The sequence below is a fragment of the Staurois parvus genome, unplaced genomic scaffold (assembly GCF_062004578.1).
Source record: "Staurois parvus isolate SC_StPar_1 unplaced genomic scaffold, SC_StPar_1.0 ptg000274l, whole genome shotgun sequence".
NCBI classification, from domain to species: Eukaryota; Metazoa; Chordata; class Amphibia; order Anura; family Ranidae; genus Staurois; species Staurois parvus.
The window spans coordinates 243,268-269,008 of NW_028318070.1; the positions used below are offsets into that span (position 1 = coordinate 243,268).

The window sequence follows — 25,741 nt, forward strand, 5'->3', positions numbered from 1 at the left end:
TCTGTTCACTGTTTCTTTTTTTTACTACAAATGAAAACTTGATATGCTCGATGTCTATCCTTAAATCCTTGTTTCTATTATTAAAGTGGCTGTAAAGGCTCAAGGTTTTCTACTTTCATACATTCTATGCATGAAAGTGAAAAACCTTCTGTGTGCAGCAGCCCCCTCAGCCCCCCAATACTTATCTGAGCCCCATCTCGATCCAGCGATGTGCACGAGAGCCTCAGCTCTCCAAGGACTCTCCCTCTTCATTGGCGGAGACAGCAGCAGTAGCCATGTCAATCACAGCCAGTGAACTAATGAGGAGAGGGAGGGGCGGGGCCGAGCAACAGCTCCTTGTGTGAAAGGAAAAGCAGAGCTTCGGCTCAGGGGCGAGCCTGCTTGGGTGCCCCAGAGCAAGCTGCTTGCTCTGGGGGCACTTGGCAGGAGGGAGGGGCCAGGAGCGCTGCCTGGGGACCCAAGAAAAGGAGGATCAGGGCTGCTCTGTGCAAAACCACTGCACAGAGCAGGTAAGTATGATCTTTAATATCACTTTATTAGTCCTTCTTTCTATGTATAGTTTCTAACCACATATGTACATAGGAGGAACCATATTGCCTTTTACATACTCTGCTTCCTGCTTTGCAGCACTGCACAATGGTTGTGCTTTAGTCTATGTTCACACCTATGCAGGTTGCCTTTCTGCATTGCGTTTGTGTTTTTGCACTTGCATTATTGCCGCATTTTTGATGCGTTTTATTTTTATTTTTTTCATTTTTTACATTTTTGTTGCTGGGCAGATTTTAAACACTAAACACATAAAAAATGCAATTCATGCTTTTCAGCAGCGTTCCTATTGAAGTCTATAGAACCAAAAATGCAGCAGCTGAAAACGCACAGGTGTGAACATGTCCCATAGGAAATCATGTTAAATAGACTGTACTACATTTCTGCAAAACACAAAATGCTGCAGAAAACACTTAGGTGTGAACCTGGGGTTACTGCTTCTTCTCACAATGCAAGTCAATGAGTTGACTGACTCACTGAAAACAATACAGTCCCTGTGTGGCTGATATCTATCTCAGTCAATGTTAGGCAGGCTCACTGTAATAGCTAAATACTCTAATGACGAACCTACAAATCTCTAAATATAACAAAATAACAATTATGTATAAATGTAAAAGTTACATCAGAAATGATTTTTGGAAAATATTGCAATAATTACTCTCCAATGACAGGATAAAAGGGCACAAGACTGAATGTTACCATTCTCACTGTTGCCACCTTTTTCTTCCAGGTATGGTGAAACGCTCCGCTTGTATTCAGGACATTAAAAAGGAATGTGCAGATCATTGTGATGACGGCTTTTTCATTAACTGGAACAGATCGCCTCCTGAATGTGCAACTTGTACTAAGTGTTATAGAGGTAACGGCTTCTCTGTTTTGTCAAGATTGCCCTACATACAATACAGGATTGCTCTCTCTTCTCTGTGTATATGCTGTGGTATTTCAGATTTCAACCAATGTGAATTCCCTTAAGCAAGCTGAAGATTGACCAAACAGAATACAATTCGGACTTCTTCATGAGGATCCACATAGGGCATCTTTAGAAAAAAAATAAAAATAAATATATATATATATATATATATATATATATAATATATACTATATTGCCAAAAGTATTGGGCCGCCTGCCTTTACACGCACATGAACTTTAATGGCATCCCAGTCTTAGTCCGTAGGGTTCAATATTGAGTTGGCCCCGCTCTTTGCAGCTATAACAGCTTCAACTCTTCTGGGAAGGCCGTCCACAAGGTTTAGGTGGATGTCTATGGGAAGATTTGGCCATTCTTCCTTACTGATGCCGGACGAGAAGGCCTGCCTAGCAGTCTTCGCTCTAATTCATCCTAAAGGTGTTCTGTGGGGTTGAGGTCAGGACTCTGTGCAGGCCAGTCAAGTTCCTCCATCCCAAACTCGCTTATCCATGTCTTTATGGACCTTGCTTTGTGCACTGGTGGGCAGTCATGTTGGAACAGGAAGGGGCCATCCCCAAACTCTTCCCACAAAGTTGGGAGCATGAAATTGTCCAAAATGTCTTGTTATGCTGACGCCTTAAGAGTTCCCTTCACTGGAACTAGGGGGCCAAGCCCAACCCCTGAAAAACAACCCCACACCATAATCCCCTCTCCCCCAAACTTTACACTTGGCACATTGCAGTCAGGCAAGTACCATTCTCATGCCAAACTGCCAAACCCAGACACGTCCATCGAATTGCCATCCAGAGAAGCGTGATTCGTCACTCCAGAGAATACATCTCCACTGCTCTAGAGTCCAGTGGCAGCATGCTTTACACCATGGCATCTGTCGCTTTGCATTGCACTTTGTGATGTAAGGCTTGGATGCAGCTGCTTGGCCATAGAAACCCATTCCATGAAGCTCTCTACACACTGTTGTTGTGCTAATCTGAAGGCCACACCAAGTTTGGAGGTCTTTAGCTATTGACTCTGCATACAGTTGGCGACTTCTGTGCACTGTGCGCTTCAGCATGCGCTGACCCGCGCTGTAATTTTACGTGGCCTACCACTTGGTGGCTGAGCTCCTGAGAGCAACCCATTCTTTCACAAATGTTTGTAGAAGCAGTCTGCATGCCTAGGTGCTGATTGTATACACCTGTAGCCATGGAGGTGATTGGAACACCTGAATCCAATGATTGAGAGGGATTGGCAATATAGTGTGTATATATATATAGTTTTTGCCCCATACCATAACACTAAGAATCATTTTCATTATGAAAACACACTTAGGCCTCATGCATACTGCATGCTATTGACACTGTTTTCTCCTACAGGAGTTTGTTCAGAATTCTGGGCATTAGAATGCATGAATGCGCCAGGCGTTAACTCATGTTAATGCGCATTAGGGAGCTTTTCAGCGTTTGTTTATGCTCAAAAGTTCCTCTTCTGAATGCACAAGTGATGTTTTTTTCTGCATCTAAATTGCCCTGTGAATAAAATCCTGAAAATGTTTATAGTGTGCATGAGGCCTTAGGGGTGTCAGGGTTTACCAGCAGGAAAAAAAAACAGGGTCAGTGCATCCAGGAGCTCATCCTTTTTGGTAGAAAAACCGCTTGACATGTGTAAACGCATCTAAATGTGCCTAAACGTACCTAGGTGTGTTTAGCGCTTGAGCGTTAATTCATTTCAATGGCCAGAAAAATATTATTATTCTGGCCAATGAAATGAATTAATGCCCATGTGCTTGATGCTTGTAAACATATATAAATGCTTGTAAAACACCAGTATCAGGTGTTTTTTCTGCCAAAATGCTGCTGCCCAGAGGAGGGGTGGTATTAGAACGTCCTGTGTGCACGAAGCTTTGGGAATTATTTTTTTTAATTTAGAGAATGCTAGAGAGAATTAGCAAACAAATGTAGCCAATGGTTACAAATATTTACTGATTCCCTCTAGCATCCTTTGGAATTGTTACATTCTATCTCGTTACAAAGACATATTTGTTTCCCATGCTCTTCATTGCCATATAGTGATTATAATGTGCTATTTTTCTACTGCCCATAATAAAAGAATATTAATTCAGAAGAGGAAATAGCCTAAAGAACATACATTTTTGCCCAATTCACACAGAACAAGTTCACTAAGGCTGGGTTCACATATATACGACGCGGTATATCACATATGATTCGCACAGGAACTGCACCGCATTCCTTTTCAAATCACATGCGATTTGTGTGTGGTGCGATTACAGCCATACATTTTGTATGGCTCAAATCACACCGTACCCGCACCAAAGAGGTGCAGGACCCTTTTTTGGGTCCACACTAGAATCGGATCGCATGGGTATTCACACCTATGAAATCCGATTCTGCACTTCGCAGCGCGTTTTGCAGACCAATTTCAGGGGGGTTGTTAACATACATACCCACAGTGGTTCGCATGAATGCGATGCAATTCTAATGCGGTGTTGAATTTGCACAGAAAACACTGCAAATTCCGCACCACATCAATGTGAACCAAGCCAAATGAGTTTCTGTTCTAATTTTTTATAAATACACCCCACAGTTCATAGGTTCCCCAGTTATGTGTATGCGGAATTCAAAATTAAAGCATGTGTATTTTTTGCATTGGAAAGAAATTATTTTGATACCAGAGAACCCCAGAGCCCTCTTTCCAGTCTTACGCTAGGTTCACACCCAGCATTTTGCATTTTGCAGAAACGCACTATAGTCCATTTAACATGATTTCCTGTGGGACACGTTCACATCTCCGTGCATTTTTTGGAAAGGGCCAGGGACTTTTTTGAATGCAAAAAGTAGCATTTTTGGTTCTATTGACTTCAATGGAAACACTGCAAAAAAGCATGTAGTGCGTTTTTGCTGCGTTTTAAATCTGCCTAGCAACAAGGAAAAAAAAACACTTCAAAAATGTTGCAAAAATGCAGGTGCAAAATGCACTGCAGAAACAGATAAAATGCAAACTGCATAGGTGTACACCTAGCCTCATACATGTTAGTGCTGTCACAGCAAGACATTGGGGGAGATTTACTAAAACTGGAGAGTGCAAAATCTGGTGCAGCTGTACAGAGAAACCAATCAGCTTCCAGGTTTTATTGTCAAAGCTTAATTGAAGAAGCTGATTGGCTACCATGCACAGCTGCACCAGACCCTGAGCGCTCCAGTGTTTTTTTTTTTTAAGTCCGCAAATGTGCAGATAACGAAAAAACCCGTAAGTGAATCGCAAAAAAAGTGCAAGTGTAAAACACCACACGAAAAAGTGCACTTAGGGGTGTGCTTTGTCTTTCCCCCGAAGGGGATGGACCAATACCCTGACCCCCCGGGGCACAAAGCTCCTGACAGGGACAAGGTTCCCATTTGGTCCTCCTGGCCAAAAGGCGTGGTGGACCACCGTTCCTTGTGGCCAGCCGAAGCCAGCCACTCAGTACTTGGCCAGGGGGCTATCCTGGAGAGAAAACCCCCTAGGGACAGGGGAGGAAGGAACCAAAAGGCCACACATCCTCCCCCTAGACTTCAGGGCAGGCCCGAGGACCCACACCCTCCATCCTGTGAGAAAGAAAACACACACATAAGTAAGAAAAAGTGACAAAACGTGGGAGGTGAATAAATTAAATAAATAGAAAATAAAAAAGTGGTCGTGCCAAATTGTACACAGACCAGGGCCTGAGGCCTGTAGCAAAAATTGCCCTGAACTTAGCCAGAAGGCCTGGTCCTAAGGGCGCTGTGCAGGAAAAGTTGTAAACTCAGTGACCATGTGCCATTTTCACACTGTGGGGTCCCACACCCAGGTGTTACGTAGGGCACCCCTGAGGCGACTACTCAGGGGGCACTGGTTTGCGGACTTTCTGCCTTCCCGACCCCTGGCCAGACAAGGTAGATCCGCTCAAATCAGGAGGAACTGGGTCCTTCCGGTCTCCTCGGGAAAATTACTCAGCTACTACTCGTGGGCACCACGCTTTCTGTTCCCCCGGTACTAGCCGTCCAGACCCCCATCATTCCAGCAGGGGTACTATACAACAGCCATCCCCGCAAAGCTAGAATGGCCGTGGAGCACCCCCACTGGACACTGATAAGAACAGATACTACACTTGATCTTAGCCAAAAGGCCGAGTGCTCCAGTGTTAGTAAATCCCCCCCATTGCATGTATATGTAGGGAACTCTAGGTGCTGCAGCAGTCATGTATTGTGTGCAGGGGTGGAATGACCATTTGGAAACTCGGGGTCAGTAGGGGGCCCCATGAGATGCCCCTGGTACCTTTTTCATAGGCTTTTTTTTGAGTTTGGGCAAGGACACAGGGGCCCCATGAGTTGTCAGTCTGCCCCTGATTGTGTGTTTGTTCTAGAAACAGAGATCCTTGAAGAAAGGTTTCCATAGGAAAACATGTTTGATTACCTCTATTTCAGCAATTTACAATCAAACATTTCATTCACAGAAGATCTGCTTGTGGCGATTCAGAGCTGCTCCATGCAGACGGATGCAGTCTGCCAGTGCCAAGATGGATACTACTGCCAGAGCTCTCTAGATAAAACGTGTGCGCGGTGCGAGCGGCACAGGGAGTGCCCACCTGGGCAGGGAGTACATACAAAAGGTACAGTTACTAGATATAGCCAAAGTACATTTTCACTTAGTGAAGGGATGGACACTGCTCAACTGACCCCAGGAGTCCAGTGTTAAAGAAGGTTAAAGAATGACCTCAGCCGCTGTTCTGGCCACGCCCCCTGATGCGTTTCACCCCGCCCACCGGGACTTGATCACAATGGTCAGACAACTGTATGTAAATTTGCAATCCATCTGAAGCTTGTCTGTAAAGTTGGTGAAAAAAAGGAATGTTCAAAAAAGTGAGTATTTTGCCATACTGATATTTTAGCATCCAAATATACCTTCCTGATGAAATGGGCAGCGTAAGCCATGAAACACGCTGACGGTTATATGTGTGTGCTATGGCTCAATGGGGTGGATTTACTAAAACTGGAGAGAGCAAAATCTGGTGCAGCTCTGCATGGTAGCCAATTGGCTTCTAACCTCAGTTTGTTCAATTAAGCTTTGCAAAAAAAAAAAATGGAAGCTGATTGGTTTCTATACAGGGCTGCACCAGATTTTGCAATCTCCAGTTTTAGTACATTTGCCTTTCTCCGAATCAACTGTGGGTGTAGGATTATAACTTTTTTTTTAATGGTTGAACTGGATGGACTTTTGTCTTTTTTCAGCCAGACTATGTAACTATGTAACCCCATTGTTGTCATACAAGATTCTCCTAAAGTGGTTGTAAACCTTTATACAGTGGATATAAAAAGTCTACACACCCCTGTTAAAATGTCAGGTTTCTGTGATGTAAAAAAAATTAGACAAAGATAAATAATTTCAGAACTTTTCCCACCTTTAATGTGACCTATAAACTGTACAACTCAATTGAAAACAAACTGAAATCTTTTAGGGGGGAGGGGAGTAAATATAAAAAACTAAAATAATGTGGTTGCATAAGTGTGCACACCCTCTTATAACTGGGGATGTAGCTGTGTTCAGAATTAAGCAATCACATTCAAAATCATGTAAATAGGAGTCAGTACACATCAGTGCCTCTGATTAACCCCTAATAATGTTCAGCTGTAGGTCTTTCCTGACATTTTCTTAGTCGCATCCTACAGCAAAAGCCATGGTCCGCAGAGAACTTCCAAAGCATCAGAGGGATCTCATTGTTCAGAATTGATATAGCTTGTCTGAACATTTGGAAAACAGGGGGCTGGAAGTTGAAGTTACACTCTGCAGAGCTGAGTGAGGAGAGCTTTGAGAGCTGATTGGAGGGAAGAGTCACACCCCCCTACACACACAGCACACAGGACCAGAGCTGAGACTATCAATCACAGGCTGTGTGCTAGAGCACCCTCCCTATCACCTTTTTATGTATTGCTGTCAGGAAAATTTGTCAGAAGTGACTCATGCAGATAGAAGAGGAATGAGGCAAGAGAGAAAAACTATAGTGTTCTGCATTAAGATAAGTACACACTATAGAGAGGTATGCTTTGTTCATATTTCATGTCTATGATTTACAACCATTTTAAGAATTTCCTCCTGTGATTGGCACCTCTGCACATCTCCGCTACCTTTTTTTGAGGCTCAGCTCCTTAATTGCTGCATACACCGGCACATGCGCATAGACAGCTATATACTATACTAGACAGCTATATACAGTTGTGACCAAAATTATTCAACCCCCACTGAAATTGAGTGTTTTGGCCAGTTTGACATTGCTTTTGATCATTCAGTCATCTTGCTTACATTTACATTAAAGAGGCACTTGTAGGTCAGACAAATATAACATAACAGTTATAATGAAATAACCACAAATGTCTTTTCTGTGCTCACAGCATTATCAGTTTTATTCAACCCCCAAGTGACATTCAATCTTAGTACTTAGTACAGCATCCTTTTACAGTTATAACAGCTTTTAAACGTGAAGCATAGCTTGACACAAGTGTCTTGCAGCGATCTACGGGTATCTTCGCCCATTCTTCATGGGCAAAGGCCTCCAGTTCAGTCACATTCTTAGGCTTGCGCACTGCAACTGCTTTCTTTAAGTCCCACCAGAGGTTCTCAATCGGATTTAAGTCTGGTGACTGCGATGGCCACTCCAAAATGTTCCAGCCTTTCCTCTGCAACCATGCTCTAGTGGACTTGGAGGTATGCTTGGGATCATTGTCCTGTTGAAAGGTCCAACGTCTCCCAAGCCTCAGGTGTGTGACGGACTGCATCACGTTTCCATCCAATATCTCCTGGTACTGAAGAGAATTCATGGTACCTTGCACACGCTGAAGCTTCCCTGTACCTGCAGAAGCAAAACAGCCCCAAAGCATGATTGACCCTCCACCATGCTTCACAGTAGGCAAGGTGTTCTTTTCATCATAGGCCTTGTTCTTCCTCCTCCAAACATAGCGTTGATCCATGGGCCCAAACAGTTCTAATTTTGTTTCATCAGTCCACAGAACACTATCCCACAACTTTTGTGGTTTGTCCACATGGCTTTTGGCATACTGCAGTCGACTCTTCTTATTCTTTGGAGACAGCAAGGGGGTACGCCTGGGAGTTCTGGCACGGAGGCCTTCATTACGCAGTGTGCGTCTTATTGTCTGGGCTGAAACTTCTGTACCCACATCTGACAAATCTTTTCTCAGTTCCTCAGCAGTCACACGGGGACTTCTCTCCACTCTACGCTTCAGGTAGCGCACAGCAGTCGAAGTCAGCATCTTCTTTCTGCCACGACCAGGTAGCGTTTCAACAGTGCCCTTTGCCTTGAATTTGCGAATGATGCTTCCTAAGGTGTCTCTTGGTATGTTTAACATCTTTGCAATCTTCTTATAGCCATTGCCCTTCCTGTGAAGAGAAATCACCTCTTCTCTTGTCTTCCTGGACCATTCTCTTGCCTTCACCATGTTTGTAACCACACCAGTAAATGTCTAGAAGGAGCTGAGTATCACAGTCATTTTAAAGCTGCCTAATTGGTGCTTATTATGCTTGATTGCTGCTCGGTGACATCCACAGGTGTTTTCAATACCTGATGGAAAGCACCTGTATGAACCTCTGTTCTTCAGAGTGGTAGTCTTTAAGGGGTTGAATAATTGTGGCAATGAAGAAACCACATAAGAACCATTTACTACTGTATTACATAAACAATTGATGTCATTTTAGTTGCATTTGGGTAGTTACAACGTCCTTGTAGGATTTGATTCTGAATACAATTCCAAATGTACACTATAGTCCCTAAACCCCTTTACAGCATTGGGGGTTGAATAATTTTGGTCACAACTGTACTCTCTGCATGCTCTTCATACAGGTTACTCAATCACCACCCGGGCATCTTGCAACCTTGCAAATTAAAGTCTCATTATACTTAAACTCACAACAGTAAAATCAGTCTGTATATGCAGTAAAGCATGCTTGTTATACTCACTGTGGGACCTAAGGGGTTAATCCTATGCACTGTGTAAAAAGGATATTTGATCCTATCTTCTCCGATCTTCCCCTTCTTCTGCTGTCCTCAATCCATCTGGTGATAGAATAGAGCCTTGGGGGCAAGCTGCACATGCTTAGTTTGGTGTGTACTGCTAGAGATTTTTTTCTTTCTTGGGAGAGTGCATGTGATCAGCACAGGGCCAATCAGCACTGTCCAGACAGAGGCATGCAGCCTCATAGGACAGTCAGAGCAGAATGAAAACTCCTCCTACAATATTAACCAGTGCTCACTCTGTGAAATAGATCTGGCTTGGATTTATCCAATCAAAATGGCATCAGGTTGGACTTGGGGGGTCACAAAAGTTGCAGCAGTTATCTGTAGGCACCTCTGCCTGATATTCTCTCCTTCTGATTAGTCCCTGCAATGGTGCTGTTATTGAAACTCAGATTAATACAATGAATAACTTTTCTGTGCATTTTTCAGGGACTCCAGGAAATGACACGGTATGTGTAGCATGTCCCACTGACACGTACTCCGACATCAACTCTGCCACAGAAAAATGTAAACCACACACCGAGTGAGTATTATGTGTTAATAATTGCATGCTTCCAGACCAAACAGTCTCCATATTGATGGGCCAGAGAAATCATCCTAATGATTCAACAAGAATCTACAATCCCAATCTGAAGAGTATAAACTGATTTTTATTCATTACAGGTACTTATATATTGCCATCAACTTATGCAGTGCCTTACATATATATATTGTACATTCATACATACACATACTAGGGCCAATTTAGACAGGATCCAATTAACCTACCAGCATGTCTTTGGAGTGTGGAAGGAAACTGGAGTACCTGGAGGAAACCCACACAGGCACAGGGAGAACATGCAAACTCTGGGCAGGTGGTGCCGTGGTTGGGATTTGAACCAATGACCCTAGTACTGTTAGGCAGAAGTACTAACTACCTGGCCACTGCGCTGCCCATAAATAACATCCTTTATTTGCTAACAGAACCAATGTTGAATTCTAAAAGTCCAGTTCCAGAAAGTTCCTCCCATGCAACGGGGCAGCACTCGCACTGCAAGAATTAACTGCTCATTTAGAGGGGAGGCACTTTTACTTACCTAATCCTCTTGGAAGATGGCGCTCCCCCATGATTCAGTGGTGAGCTGTCTCTCTGTGTCACCACATCCAGTGCGGGGCTATGTATTCTGCATTGGTCTTGATGAGGTCAGGACTTTTTACTGGTGGATCATGGTGGGGAAGACCCCAGGGGACCAGTCTAGCAGCAGGAATGGAGGATCAGGTAAGATCTTCTTCTTTTTTTATGTCCCCTAGACCCAAACTTGCAATTAACCCTTGCCGTGTGAGCACAGCCCAAATGCAAGGGATCATCTTTAAGTTTAATAGAGCTGGATCTAAAAATCTTTATCCAGTTTGCCAATGTGAGCAGCACTCTGGCTAAATGGTTAGCACAGTGGTTCTCAACCTTCCTAATGCCGTGACCCTTTAATACAGTTCCTCATGTTGTGGTGACCCCCAACCATAAAATTATTTACCAAGTAATTATAATTCATGAAGTGTCGTTTTACCTCCAATATGCTGTTTTCAACACAGCAGCTGCTTTCTACACAGTAGCTGCTCTTTACACATCAGAAATATGTGTTTTCCGATGGTCTTAGGCGACCCCTGCGAAAGGGTCGTTCGACCCTCAAAGGGGTCGCGACCCACAGGTTGGGAACCACTGGGTTAGCACTTCTGCCTGGCAGTACTAGGGTTGACAGTTTGAATCCCAGCCACGGCACCTCCTGCCTGGAGTTTACATGTTCTCCCTGTGCCTGTGTGGGTTTCCTCCCACACTCCAAAGACATGCTGGTAGGTGAATTGGCTCCTGTCTAAATTGGTCCTAGTATGTGTATGTATGAATGTGAGTTAGGGACCTTAGATTATACGCCCCTTGAGGGTTAGGGACTGATGTGAATGTACAATATATATATGTAAATTGACATACCTGAAATAAATTAAATTAAAATAAATAAAATATGAGCTGACATTCACAAAAGGAAGAATTCAATAGTAAAAATGTTTGAAACTCTCAGCATTAGCAAACAAAAGAAAAAAAAACAAAACTCCAGGCAAGCAATCAGTTTACAGGGGTGTACGGCCCTCCAGCTGTTGTCAAACTACAATTCCCATCATGCCTCTGCCTTTGGGAGTCATGCTCATAACTTTCCATCTTGCAATGTCTCATGGGGCTTGTAGTTTGACAACAGCTGGAGGGCCGCCTGTTTGACACCCATGAGTTAAACAGTTGAACTCGATACCTGACAAAGGTTTGTAATTCTGTTCAGCCATTTCTTGGATCCAGGCATCTTCGTCAGACAGCACACCCAGAACTTTGAGCCACACCCTCTGACACATTTCGCTCCTGGTGGGCAGAAAGAATTGCGTCAGAGGGCGTGGCTTAGCAGACACTTATAGGCTGAGGCCACTCCTTACCTTTTGACTGTAAGGACTGGTCGAGTAGAGCTGCGATCCTCATACACACACACATTAACACAGGGTAGCACAGTGGCTAAATGGTTAGCATTTCCACCTGGCAGTACTAGGGTCGCTGGTTCAAATCCCAGCCATGGCTCCACCTGCCTGGAATTTGCATGTTCTCCCTGTGCCTGCATGGGTTTCCTCCCACACTCCAAAGACATGCCGGTAGGTTAATTGGCTCCTGTCTAAATTGTCCCTAGTATGTGTATGTATGAATGTGAGTTAGGGACCTTAGATTGTACACCCCTTGAGGGTTAGGGACCTTAGATTGTACACCCCTTGAGGGTTAGGGACTGATGTGAATGTACAATATATATGTAAAGTGCTGCGTAAATTGATGGCGCTATATAAGTACCTGAAATAAATAAATAACACACATTGGTAATAGTATTTGCATCAAGCTGATGTATGTGTAAAAATTAATTACAGAGCAAAGCCAGGAAAACAGCACATTCTACAGTTTAGCTTCACAGCACTAAAACAGAATAACGTGACCACAAAGTGTTACAAAGAGAAGCTGACCACAGATTCACTGCCCACTGCAGCTTTCACACTAGAACTGAAAATAACATTCTGAATACCACAAGTCATCTCCTGTGAAAAGAAAGCAGTCGCAGCTTGTACGTGTCATAGAAAGTCCACATCAGACACCTAAAGCTGTGACAGACAGTACAAGAAGGAAACTTAACGCTGGCCTTTGCTTTGTATTTAAGGAGCAGGGGCGGACTGACGACTCATGGGGCCCCCGGGCAATAGGGGATCATGGGGCCCCTGTGTCCTTGCCCAAACATAAAAAAGCCTTTGAAAAAGGTACCAGGGGCATCTCATGGGGCCCCCTACTGACCCCGGGGCCCTCGGGCAGTGCAGGAGTTTCCAAATGGTCAGTCCGCCCCTTTTAAGGAACATTTAATTATACACTATTTATGCATTATAGACTATCAAGTTGCTACTTGTGTGATTGTCCTATATGGTCACACTTCAAGTGCAAGTACATTCTCAACATAAATCTTTAAAGAAGAATTCCAGGTATGGCATTTTATACAGTTACATTGGTGCAGCTTGGGCAATGTAACTATCTATATACTGTACCTGGCTGATGCCACTGGAAGCTGGAAATCACTGAAGTATACATCACTACTACCCAGGGGTGGACTGACCATTTTGAAACTCAGGCACTGCCCGAGGGCCCGGGGTCAGTAGGGGGCCCCATGAGATGCCCCTGGTACCTTTTTCATAGGCTTTTTTGAGTTTGGGCAAGGACACAGGGGCCCCATGATCCCCTATTGCCCGGGGGCCCCATGAGTTGTTAGTCCACCCCTGCTACTACCCCAGTAATCTTCACTTGCTCCAGGGTCCCATACCAAGCGGCTGCCCCCAGGAGGTCACCCCCTCAGCACAGGAATGAATGCAAAGCGTTCTATGATTGGACGAAGTGGAGAGGTGGGGCAATGATGTCACGCTCTCCACATCATCCAATCTGAGAATTCTTTGGAATTTTTTTCCCTGCAGGAGCAAATTGGATCGTGCCTTGCTGGGTTTTTTTTGCCTTCCTCTGGATCAACTGTGGGTATAGGATTATAACTTTTTTTTTTTTTTAATGGTTGAACTGGAGGGACTTTTGTCTTTTTTCAGCCAGACTAACTGTGTAACTATGTATTCAGTGAGAAAATGCAAATTGATTTCTGTATGGCACCTGTGCCAGAGAAAAACCTCCTGTGTTTACAATGCAGCAGTGCCGCCGCTCATCACGGGACACAGAAATTAGTAGAGATCACTGTAGTAGTGGTGCCTACTACAGTGATTTCCAGCATCTAGAGGGATCCCACAGGTAAGGCATATGCTTGGACATTGGTCCAAGCTGGGCTAATGTAGCTATATAAAAATCCATAACTGGAATTCTTTTTTTAAGTTAGATTCTTGCTTCTAGGTACCAAAAAAATGATCATGTGTACTGATTATCAATATATACATTTAATTAATTTACAGGAAATCTACAGTTTTATTGTACATGTTTTCTTTGATTGCTTATTATGGTTAGGACTAAACTTTTCTCAGCATTTTCCTTTTTTTTTCCCAGGTAACATTTAAAATATTGCAAATTATTTTTTAAACCAGGGGATTGAGATCTTGGCTTCAGTTTGCCTAAGAATGTATCTTCTGTTGAATAAAAAAGCCCATTTCGAGAGATCAATTAAAGCTGTGATTTACATATAGTCCTGAATGAGTCATTAAAGCCTTATCTTATATTCTACAAAAGGTTTTCTTTAGACAAAGCCTATCTCAATGCATTAGCTAACCTACAGTGCTCTGGGTATCCTTTGTCATTTATTAGTTTAAAAAAAAAAAAAATAATCAGATTTTGTGTGTGTGTGTGTGTGTGTGTGTGTTTGTGTGTGTGTAGCAGAACAGATACAAAACAGTTTAAAATGTATAAACTTAAAAAAAAAGAATAATTTTTAAACAGACATCAAAGACTATAATAGTTTCTCTTTGATGATAGAAAACCAGAAATAAAAGGAAAAACACTACTTCCTAAAATTAATGGATTGGCCCAGCAAACTGCCATGTCATTGCACAATGACAATCCCTCAGTGACTGTTTTTTTTTCCAGCTGTGCAGACTTTCAACAAAAGACTTTAAGGGAAGGAAGCCCCATGACAGACACAGTTTGCAAAACATCTCCGGATTCAGAGAAAAAAGATAATGCTTTGGAGAGCGGGAGGTCTGCGGACAATGCAAGGACAATCTCTTCAGCGGAGCAGAAATACACAACACCCAGGGTCCATACAGTCCGCCATATGACTGAAACTTCTACTGCATCTTTTGCTACGACTTCAACCAAAAATGAAGATGGCGTCAAAGGTAAGCGGATATGCTTGGTGGTGTGTGTCACTGAAGGCAGACTGCACTGTCATGTCTGACATCGGTGTGCTACCTCCACTGTGAACCTAGGGACAAACAGAAATATGAAAGGGACTGGCCATGTTTTCACTCATCTCATCTCAACTCAGAATCATGGAGCTTGCATTTTAAATGACCACAGTGTTTTTTTCAAATTAATGTTTATTATTAAATGTGAATTCTCATCAACTGCCATTTTCTTATAATTAGTATCCTTCAGTAGCCGGCAATTGGTTGTGGATATCAGAGTGAGAAGCTTCAAGAAAATCAGTCAGGACTGGTTCATGCAACAATATGAATATTCAGTCTTAAATATTCATAAACTTTTAGGCACCTATGAAGATTTAACCGCTTACCTACAGGACACTTATACCCCCTTCCTGCCCAGGCCAATTTCCAGCTCTCAGCGCTGTCACACTTTGAATGACAATTGCGCGGTCATGCAACACTGTACCCATATGACATTTTTATACTTTTTTCGTGACAGAAAGAGCTTTATTTTGGTGGTATTTAATCACCTCTGGGTTTTTATTTTTTCTTAAACAAACCAAAAACCACTGAAAATTTTGAAAAAAATAATTTTTTTCTTAGTTTTTGTGATAAAATTTTGTAAATAAGTGATTTTTCTCCTTCACTGATGTGCTGTAGGTGGGCACTGATAAGATGCACTGATGAACACTTTATAGGTGGCACTGATGGGCATTGACAGGCATCACTGATGGGCACTGATGAGGAGGCACTGGTAGGTGGCACTGATGGGCATTGGCATTGACAGGCATCACTGATGGGCACTGAAAGGCAGCACTGATAGGCGGCACTGACTGGCACTGATAGGCGGCACTGACTGGCACTGATAGGCAGCACTGATTGGCAGCACTGATAGGTGGCACTGATTGGCATTGATAGGTGGCACTGACTGGCATTAATGGGTGACACTGAAGGGCAGCTCAGATGGGCACTGATATGTGGCATTGATATGCACTGGTAGGCACTGATATCTGGCATTGATGTGGCAATGATGGGCACTGGCACGTGGCACTGTTCAGCACTGACAGCTGGCACTGATGGACACTGACAGGTGGCACTTCTGTGGCCACACTGATCATCAGGGCACACTGATCATCAGTGCCCTGATGATCAGTGTACATGTCCCCTCTGCGGAATAGCCGATTACCGTCTCTCCTCTCCTCTGTCAGCGTGACAGCTCGAGAGGAGAGAAATGCCGATAACCGGCATTTCCCTGTTTACCTGTGATCAGCTGTGATTGGACACAGCTAATCACATGACCGAGCTGACATCTTTGGCTCTTTCCGTGGATCGGTGATCCGCTGTGTCCAAAAGACGGCCTATCAGAATGAGAGAACCTCAGAGGTGAGGAGGACCGGCCATCCTGTGCGGTCACATTGTGGGCCGAGCACTTCAATCCTTACAGCCCTAAGTGATCCCTGTTGCAGCTCCTGTGAAGGGGGAGGCTTATCCAGATTGATACTTCTCTGACCTGCTGGACCATTCTTTCACCACATGAGGGCGTAGGATTTCCATCTTTCCCAGCTATTTCTTTGACCAGACCTGAGAGGAGAGGGGAGTCTTCAGGATATATATATACATGTGCGTATTACCTATGCGTTTTCTGGTTAGTGTGAATTTTTACCATTTGCACTGAGAATCACGGAGAATTTTTTTATTGGACTGTGTTTCACTAATACTTTTCATCATTTTCTAAGAGCGCTGCATTTTTTATATATAAAAAAAAAATTATGTTTCAGAAAATAATCATATTATACAAAATACAGGGATATTTTGTTTGTGAGACTCCAAAGATTGTTTAGTATAGCCTTTCTCAACCAGGGTGCCCAGGCACCCTGGGGCGCCTTAAGAATTCTTCAGGGGTGCCTTGGCAAAATATCTAAAAATTGCCCAAACTTGTATACAAGCCAGCAGATGGAACAAGCTTGCCTTTTAGTTACACAAAGCCACAGGTTTTCATTGTGCACCATTAGGACCTTCTAGATGCCGGCATCCTGACAACCAATGGCATCATCAGTTGATAAGGAGGATGTTGGTTGCCTGCACAGCATCCTAGTTTGACCCTCCTCTGCCCCTCTCCATCAGTGCTGGGGACACATTAGCTCAGTGATGGAGAAAAACTGAGGGAGAAGAGAAACATTGGAATACTAGTCAGTACCAGTGTGCAAAAGTGTATTTGATTCGGAAGAATAAATCATCTCTAATGTTGGGTGTCCTACGTGTGTGGATTTTGCTGCGTTATATAAAAACTATTAGAATAGTTTTTCTCATTTTAGAATGGGGCGCCCTTTTAAAATTATGGACAGTCTAGAGGCACCCCATTTTAGAGTGGGGTGCCTAAGGACTGTCCATAATTTCAAAGGGTGCTTTGACTGAACAAAGGTTGAGAAACACTGGTTTAGTATATAGACCCCATAGTGTCTAATACAATCCATTTTTGCTGAATACATTTGATTATATGTGAGCCCACACAGCTAAGTCTCACAGAATGTACAATCCAATTGTGTGCCATCATATGTAGACTGTTCATCCAGATCAATTAAAGTGAAAGTAAAAACTGCACAGAATATCCACCTCCGGTATGCTAGAACTTGTGTTCCTTGACATTTTTCATGTTTTTTTTGGTTTGGTCAACCTTGTTATACTGTAGTAGTAAATAAAATGATTCCATCTATAGGTAAATGGCATGGTGGTTACATTGTGGCCGTGATAATCTGCATCCTAATCCTTCTCGCAGCCCTTGTCATGATCCTCAAGCAGAAACTATGCCGTCTGAAGTTGTGGATAAAAAATACACGTAAGTATTGTCTTCATTTGACAGTGATAAATTTACCAGACAAGAAATAAAGAGCTTTGTGTTTACAGCGCCACCTGTATAGAATTGTCCATGAATGTCCATGCAACTAACAAGTACAATTTTATTTATACTGGTCATGGTGAGCCTGGAAGGATATAAATATTGGAACTGCAATAAATGACTTGTTTTCCAGAACGCTCCCTCCTGCAGTACTCTTCTTTCTCCACTAGAGTTTATCCAGGAGGGCAGACAGCATGTGCCCACCCCCAAAGGGTCATCACAAAAAAATGTCCTGCATTTGCTGATTTGATCACTCCTGTGTCCATTCATCACTGAAGCATAGTAAACTGTGTTTACTATGCTTCAGTTTGTAAATGAACAGGAAACCTCAGAGCACTTCCTTTTCATTCATCGCAGCTGAGGCTACAAAGAAAGGGACTTGATGAATGTATGTCCTCAGTCCCTTTCTAGGTCTCAAATGTGAGACGTCAGGGGTCTATTTAGACCCCTGATATTTCAACAAACCCCCCCTTCCCCCCACAGGGCAGTTTAAAAATGTTAATAAACAAATAAAAAATAAAATAAAAACGTAAAAAAAAAATTTAAATTCTAAAAAATAATTTACTTGCGCTTTGCTCTTTGAAGAACAGTCAGCATTTGGATCGCTCTTCAGAGGGCATTTGACAGGCGGTGAGGAGTCATAATGCATAATCACCACCTGCTTTAACTCTGCACTAGCGCTTTGCACATGGTTGCGAAGCACTTGAAGAGTAGTGCTATTCATTGGAACTGGTCTTGTTCCACGAGGGTATAATTTCTGCCATGGCTGCAAAGCATAGCATCCAGGAGTGGACTGACAACTCCTGGGGCCCCCGGGCAATAGGGGATCATGGGACCCCTGTATCCTTGCCCAAACTCAAAAAAGCCTATGAAAAAGGTACCAGGGGCATCTCATGGGGCACCCTACTGACCCCGGGCGCTCAGGCAGTGCCCGAGTTTCCAAATGGTCAGTCCGCCCCTGATAGCATCACACCCATGGCATTTTATCGAACATATCATGTGATACGTTTGGGGGGGTGCCTGTCAGGTAGGCTATAAGGGCCCCATAATATCTAACAGCAGCCTTGTTCATAGGTAGGTATTGATGAGTCAGTATGGAGGTCCATGTGTTAAGATGGAGCAGCTTTTTCAGTTCTATATAGCCATGACTTGACCATATGAGTAGTTTGGACTATGGCTCACATTAATTATTGTACCTTGTCTAAATTTTTTAATAACAAAAAAGGTAAAATAGTTATTCTACCAAGAACTGTCAGGAAAGGATATCTGCTGTTTTCCAGAAAACCTTCTTTTTTTTTTTATGGCCATGACCTACCCTGATAACATGGCTAACTTCCACCAACGGCCATCCCCCTGATACAATGAGCAGGGGCGGACTGACCATTTGGAAACTCGGGCAGTTCCCGAGGGCCCGGGGTCAGTAGGGGGCCCCATGAGATGCCCCTGGTACCTTTTTCATAGGCTTTTTTGAGTTTGGGCAAGGACACAGGGGCCCCATGATCCCCTATTGCCCGGGGGCCCCATGAGTTGTCAGTCCGCCCCTGACAATGAGATTACCTAATGGAAATTTCCTAAATACTTTTCTTTCTAAAATCTTTTCTAAGAACCTTCGTTGGAATTTCGCATGATTAGTGGGTCACAGAAAAGGCCGATTTTCACGTAACTATCGAATTTGAGTGATTGGGTATGTTGGAAATTTTTGGAAAAATTAATGAATTTCAAATCAATGATGGGAAAATCGTGCAAGAAATATAAACGAAAAAGAAGTGAGCACGAGCTGTGATCTGGAAAGAAAAGAACATTCTTGGGTACAAAAATTCATTTCTGTAGCAAAATGAGATGAAAGTGAAGGCTTGGTCGGTCGAATTTCAAAATCAATGGTGGCTCCATCAGATTACAAAATGCACAAAATTTCTGATTGAAGTTTTGTTCGGCATTCGACCCATGTATGGCCTGCATTAGGCCTCTTGCACATTGAAGCTTGAAAAAGCTCAGTACAGCATTTTTTTTTTACTGGGGTAAAATGTAGCCAATTATTTACAATGTGCCTGTGCAGACAGGTGTGTAAAAAAGCTCTGTGTATTCCTCAGTGAAACAAAATAGGAAAATTTGCATTTTTTGTCAGTAATTATTGCCAAAAATACCCGCCTATGAGCATAAATATGAATGAATGTTTCCTAAGAATATATTGTGCGCGCAAATGTGCGAACACAAATATATACGCAAAAAAAATGCCGATCTTCAAACATCACACGGCCTTACTGGTCAGGAGAATGGTAGAGTGAGGTCTAGCCATGAAGCCAGGCTCCAGTAATAAATTGAAGCTCGTTTCCAAGAAGCCCACATAGGAAGCTTTTCTGGCTAACACAAGTCATAGACTGCAGCATGTCTGCTCTGAGCCAGGAATTGTATTGTTAAATATAGAAAAAGTAAGTTCATATCAAATCACATGACCAGTGTTATTTTTACTATTTGTTGTGCTTTTTTCCTAGATTTCATCCAGCCGAAGCCCACACAAGTAAGTATTGTGTCTTATGTCCATTCACTGTATAAATTTAATCCAGGCCCAGATTTCTCATTTAGGAGCCTGTAGGCACAGATCCTCTGACCTCTTAAAGTGAAATTTAAAAAAAAACAACAAGCTAACAGGTAGGATTTTTATGTTAGATGAGACCCTATTGGACTCTTCTGTCATAAACAGCTCTCCCTGCCTATCAGCTTTTAGGTACACCAAGCTTTGCATGTGCAGCTTGGAGTCAGGGGTGGACTGACAACTCATGGGGCCCCCGGGCAATAGGGGATCATAGGGCCCCTGTGTCCTTGCCCAAACTCAAAAAAGCCTATGAAAAAGGTACCAGGGGCATCTCATGGGGCCCCCTACTGACCCCGGGCCCTCGGGCAGTGCACGAGTTTCCAAACGGTCAGTCCGCCCCTGCTTGGAGTACATTTATTGCACCACTCTGTGCAGGGATGGTGTCATTTTGGCCAGTGCTGGATTTCTAAGGGGGCAAAAGGGGCAACTGCCCTGGGCCCCCCTGACAGAAGGGGCCCTCTATACAAAAATTATATAAAACAATATAGATTATATAAAATATTAAAAAATAAATAATAATAAAATAATATAAAATGTATATTAAAATGTATTTATTTTTTTAAAATAACAAATATGTCTATACTTACCTGCCCCGTGCAGTGATTTTGCACAGAGCGAGCTCTAGTCTCTTCTTTTCGTCTATCTGCTGGCGTACCTGGCTCCTCCCTCTCAAGCAGTGCCCGCAGAGAAAGCTGCTCACCCCTGAGCCGCTGCTTTATGCGTCCATATGACACATAGGCCCTGATTCACTAAGATGTGAGTCTATCAGCAGAGTCTGACCATTCAGGCAGACTCCGGTCAATCAATCAGTCGTCTGACCAGCGTCTAGCAAGCTCATTAACGAGCGTCTACTGACTACTTTGCCATTAGTGAATGAGGTATCCCGTCTGGCACATCTTTAGGTGCAATACCGGATATATTCGCTAGATGGCGCATAAGCGCGGGCTTTATTAACATTGGCGTTTTCCTGATAGAAAATTCTAATACAGCTGTACTATTACATTCTGAAAATTCTTTTTTGCTATTTTTTTTTTTTTGCTGTTTCTCCAAAATGATCAGGAAAGTATTGCATTTACTAATGAATGTCATACATTCTATATTCAAATGTTAAACATTTTCACACTTATATCTCAAATAATTTATATACTTCTAATTTCCCAATATAGTTATATATCTTCATTCTCTTTAATCACATAACTATTCTATGTTAAAGACAAGTGCAGCGCTATAAATGCATGTGATCAATAATGAACACATGTAAAAACCAAAAAGTGCAAAGAATTGCAATAATGATGTAAACTGGTAAATCGTGCTAAAATAAGTTCATAGAATCATTCCTGAATAATGGAATGTCCTTCGTGTGAGAGTACCAACTCAGAGAGTGCCTATGAATGGCACGTGTGGTCTCTCCGTGACGGACAGTAGTGCATGAACTCGTGAAAGGTAAACCACCCTTGGGACTGGTCTACACTCACCAGAAAAAAAGTATTAATGTGCATGGGTTATACACATCGCACATCTGGGGGTGCAGCGGTATGCTGGCAGCTATGGGTTAGTCATCCAGCTCCATCCATCCATCCATCAGGGTGGGTGCCCAAATGGTCCTGGGGAGGAATTAGCTCAGCCACAGGAGCCAGAAAGGTGCTCAATAGTGTAGTACACTGTCACAGGGGTGGATGACCTTTCACGAGTTCATGCACTACTGTTCGTGGTTATATTTATCTTGTGTAATACCATTTTACTAGTCTATATCATTTGACCAGCGCTCGCTTTATCATTTTTAAACAATGTAACTATTCTACATTATAGCTCAAACTGTGTTTCCCACAGTGGTTTAGTGGTTAGAGCTCAGAACTTACAGCACTTGGGTCATGGGTTCTAATCCCAGTCTTGGCAACATCCCAAAAAAATGGAGATCAATTTTCTGGGTTGTGGCAGGAATATTGATCAATCAATTATGATTTTGCCTAGTGACTAGAAAGTGGATGAATGTTACTTGCGTACTGTTCTTCTGCCAATTAGGTCATGTGCAACTTTCATGCCGTGTATATTTCATTGTAACTTTTTTCTCTTTTAAATCTGTCTCCTTATACAACTTGACCCCCTCCCCCACCCCATCATCACATGTCCCATATGCAAATCTATGGATCACCGCCCCACTCTTTAACTATCTATTTACTGATCAAGTGAATGTGTCTCATTTTCTATCAGCTACAGCTCAGATCTCACATTATTATACAATTGCTGATTGTATCTCACCACTAGTCTGATTGAATTCACAATTCCTGGTCAGTCCTGTTCCCTGACCTCTAATAACCTTTAGGGCCAGTTCACACTACATGTGTTTCAGTTGCTTTTTCAGCATCACAAACGCACAGAAAGAAGGTTATATGGTTGTCAATGTCATAGTTCACATCAGCGCTGCATTGTTTCTGCACAGAACTGTACTGGAACACATTGAAACGTCCTTGAATGTACTAAAACGCACATGTCCCTAACTACATTGAATACAAAGAAAATAGAAAAAAATAAGTGGAAGGGATACAAAAATGCAATGTAAACATGTCCAAAACGCATCCAAAATGTACTGGAACACACTAAACATGCATGCCAAAAGGGCATGAAAAAAACCCATCAGGAACACATCTAGACTGTTTCTATAGTGTGAACCAGCCCTTAGGACTTGTTCACACCATTGGTGGTGCAGAAACGCATGCAAGAACACACATTTTCCAGCACAGCAAAGAAATGCAATGCCCTATGTAGATGTGCGCAGGTACCATGATGAAAACGTTGTTGCACCTACACACGTCTATTAAAAACAGCCCCATTCACAGCCACAAATACGCATGGCACCACACTATTGTGCGGTTAGGTGCGACACACTTGGAAAATAACATAAAAATAAGCCAACATGGCTAAAACATATCTTGAAAATATGGGGACTCTGATATCCGGCGACAGTCCGTTCACGAACGAGAAGCAATTCTGCACCCTAAAACCAACATAGAGGAAAGGGATGGTCAAATTGCTGTGCTGCTTCCAAACCACCTCTGGCATGCCAGGGTCATTATGCAGGTCCTCGATGCCAGTTCTTGCCTGCGGCCACAAAATATCCACTGGCCACAAGTGAAGGTGAGTGGAGGACGTGAAGGTGGATTTCTACCAGCTTCAACCGCAAGCAGTACCACTCCTGAAAAATGAGAGCAAATAATCATTGACACGTCATCATGACAGTCAATTCTCAGTGCAGGCTATCTAGAGTGTCTTTCCTTTTTAACCATTTCAAGAGTTCAAGGAAACATTCTTGGAGCATCTACTGTGTTTGGAAAGGCCAAAGGCCCCCCCCCCTCCCCCAGGCACACTAATGCTTATGCAGGCCATAGACGGGGAGAAAAACAGCCGATTTTTCTTTTAAAAAATGAAAAATCGGTTGTTCAAGCGGCCGACGTTACCAGCAATGGTAAAAAAAAAATCGGCCGATTTTCATCCCGTCTACAGCCGGCAAAAAGTGTCCCTGCAGAGAGCTCCGCTATTTCTTTGACAGTTCTTTGACATTTATAGCGGTTGCAACAATGTATTTGTATCCATTTCGGATACAGATGTTTTTATTCGGAAACAAATAGATACAATGTTGCAACCGCTGTAAATGTCAAGGAACTGTCAAAGAAATAGCGGAGCTCTCTGCAGGGACACTTTTTGCCATACTGGAATTCCTCTCATTTTTCATCCTTCTTCTTCCTCTTCTTCTTCATCATCATCCTCTTCTTCCTCTTCATCATCTTCTTCTTCATCATCATCATCCTCTTCTTCTTTTTCTTCTTTTTGTCTTCCTCTTGCAGGTCACTGCTCATGTGCAGATTTTTTATCAGTAAAAAAATCGGCCGATTTGCCCATCATTGCCGCGAAAATCGGCCGATCGGCAAATTCGGCCGTTTTTTTCCAACTTTACCAAAAAAAAAAATCTGCCAAAATACCGAAAAACGGCCGAACAAATAGCCCACTAACGATCCGAAAATCGGCCGATTTTATTTTCGGCCGAAAAATCGGCCGATTTTCGACCCATCTATGGCCTGCATGAGATATGGTGTGGCCCTAGGGTCAATGTGTGTTTAGAATACTTCCAAAATGCACATACAAAAACACTCCATCCAAATGCATGTTGCATTTCTATAGCATGTTAAACAGAAGAATAACGCACTTCCATAATGTTAACATGCGCAAGTAAAAATAGACAAAATCCACATCCTTTTATTCTGGCTTCACATACATGCATTGTGGTCTAACACCGCACTCCTGGGCAAATCACATGCAATTTGTGTGCGTTGCAATTAGAGACAAACATTTTGCACACCTCAAATTGCACCGCATCCGGGCCAAAAATGTGCAGGACCCTTTTTCAGGGTATGCACATGGGTGTGAATAGGCATGCCATCCAATTTGGCAAATTGCAATACGCTTTGTGTACCAATATTGGTGTGTTGGTAACTTCACCTAGAAAGCCGCAGCAGGTGGCATGAAGGGGTTGCGGTTGTGATGCGGTGCAGCGCTTGCACAGAAAACACTGCAAATTTCACATCGCATCTGTGTGACACCAGAATGTGCCAATATGTGGCTTGACAAAGCACAGTGGTCAGTGCAGATTATTTTCAATCCATGTTTTTTTACACTTTTCATTCACTGGTTTAACTCAGGTGATCATTAATCACAATTATCTCCGGAGATCACATGCAGCCCCTCAACCATCTACACATATCTCTGGAAATCTATACAGATCTCCTTGAAAAAAAGTCTCCTCTCCTCTTCGGAAAACAATTGTCCTCCACCTCATAAACAGGGGGACAGAGAAGACTTCTCCTTGATAACTAAAATCAGATGAATTATCTGTGCTTAATAAACATACACCAATACTGCAAATGCATTGTACTGTCCAAGGCATTGCACACTAACGCATTGCACACTAGAAATGTCAAATGCGTTAGTGTGTACAGTGCATGAGTGTAAAATGCTTTAGTGCACACTGCAGTGTACAACGCATTGCACACTGTAATACTCTGTACAAAGTAATACCGTGTACACCCACACATTGTAGACTGTAATGCACTGTACTCTGTCATGCAGGATGGAGCAACGCATTGCACACTGTGATACCGTGTACACCCACACATTGTAGACTGTAATGCACTGTACACTGTCATGCAGGCTGGAGCTACGCATTGCACACTGTGATACGCTGTCCACTGTCATGCAGAATCCAGCAACGCATTGCACACTGTTATACCATGTACACCAACACATTGTAGAATGTAATGCATTATACGCAGTATACATGTCCAGATATTCAAAGATTAGCCATG

General features: G+C 42.9%; 1 protein-coding gene across 1 annotated transcript in view; it reads left to right on the forward strand.

Annotated features, from left to right (window-relative positions):
- Window positions 1–25,741, forward strand: part of LOC149459097 (uncharacterized) — an 82,679-nt gene that overhangs the window by 45,166 nt on the left and 11,772 nt on the right. Inside the window, exons 3-8 of the mRNA XM_089681621.1 lie at window positions 1,277–1,405; window positions 5,941–6,096; window positions 9,940–10,033; window positions 14,618–14,868; window positions 17,612–17,731; window positions 20,284–20,309. Of these exons, the coding sequence (XP_089537747.1) occupies window positions 1,277–1,405; window positions 5,941–6,096; window positions 9,940–10,033; window positions 14,618–14,868; window positions 17,612–17,731; window positions 20,284–20,309 (776 nt within the window). The remainder of the gene's footprint in view (window positions 1–1,276; window positions 1,406–5,940; window positions 6,097–9,939; window positions 10,034–14,617; window positions 14,869–17,611; window positions 17,732–20,283; window positions 20,310–25,741) is intronic.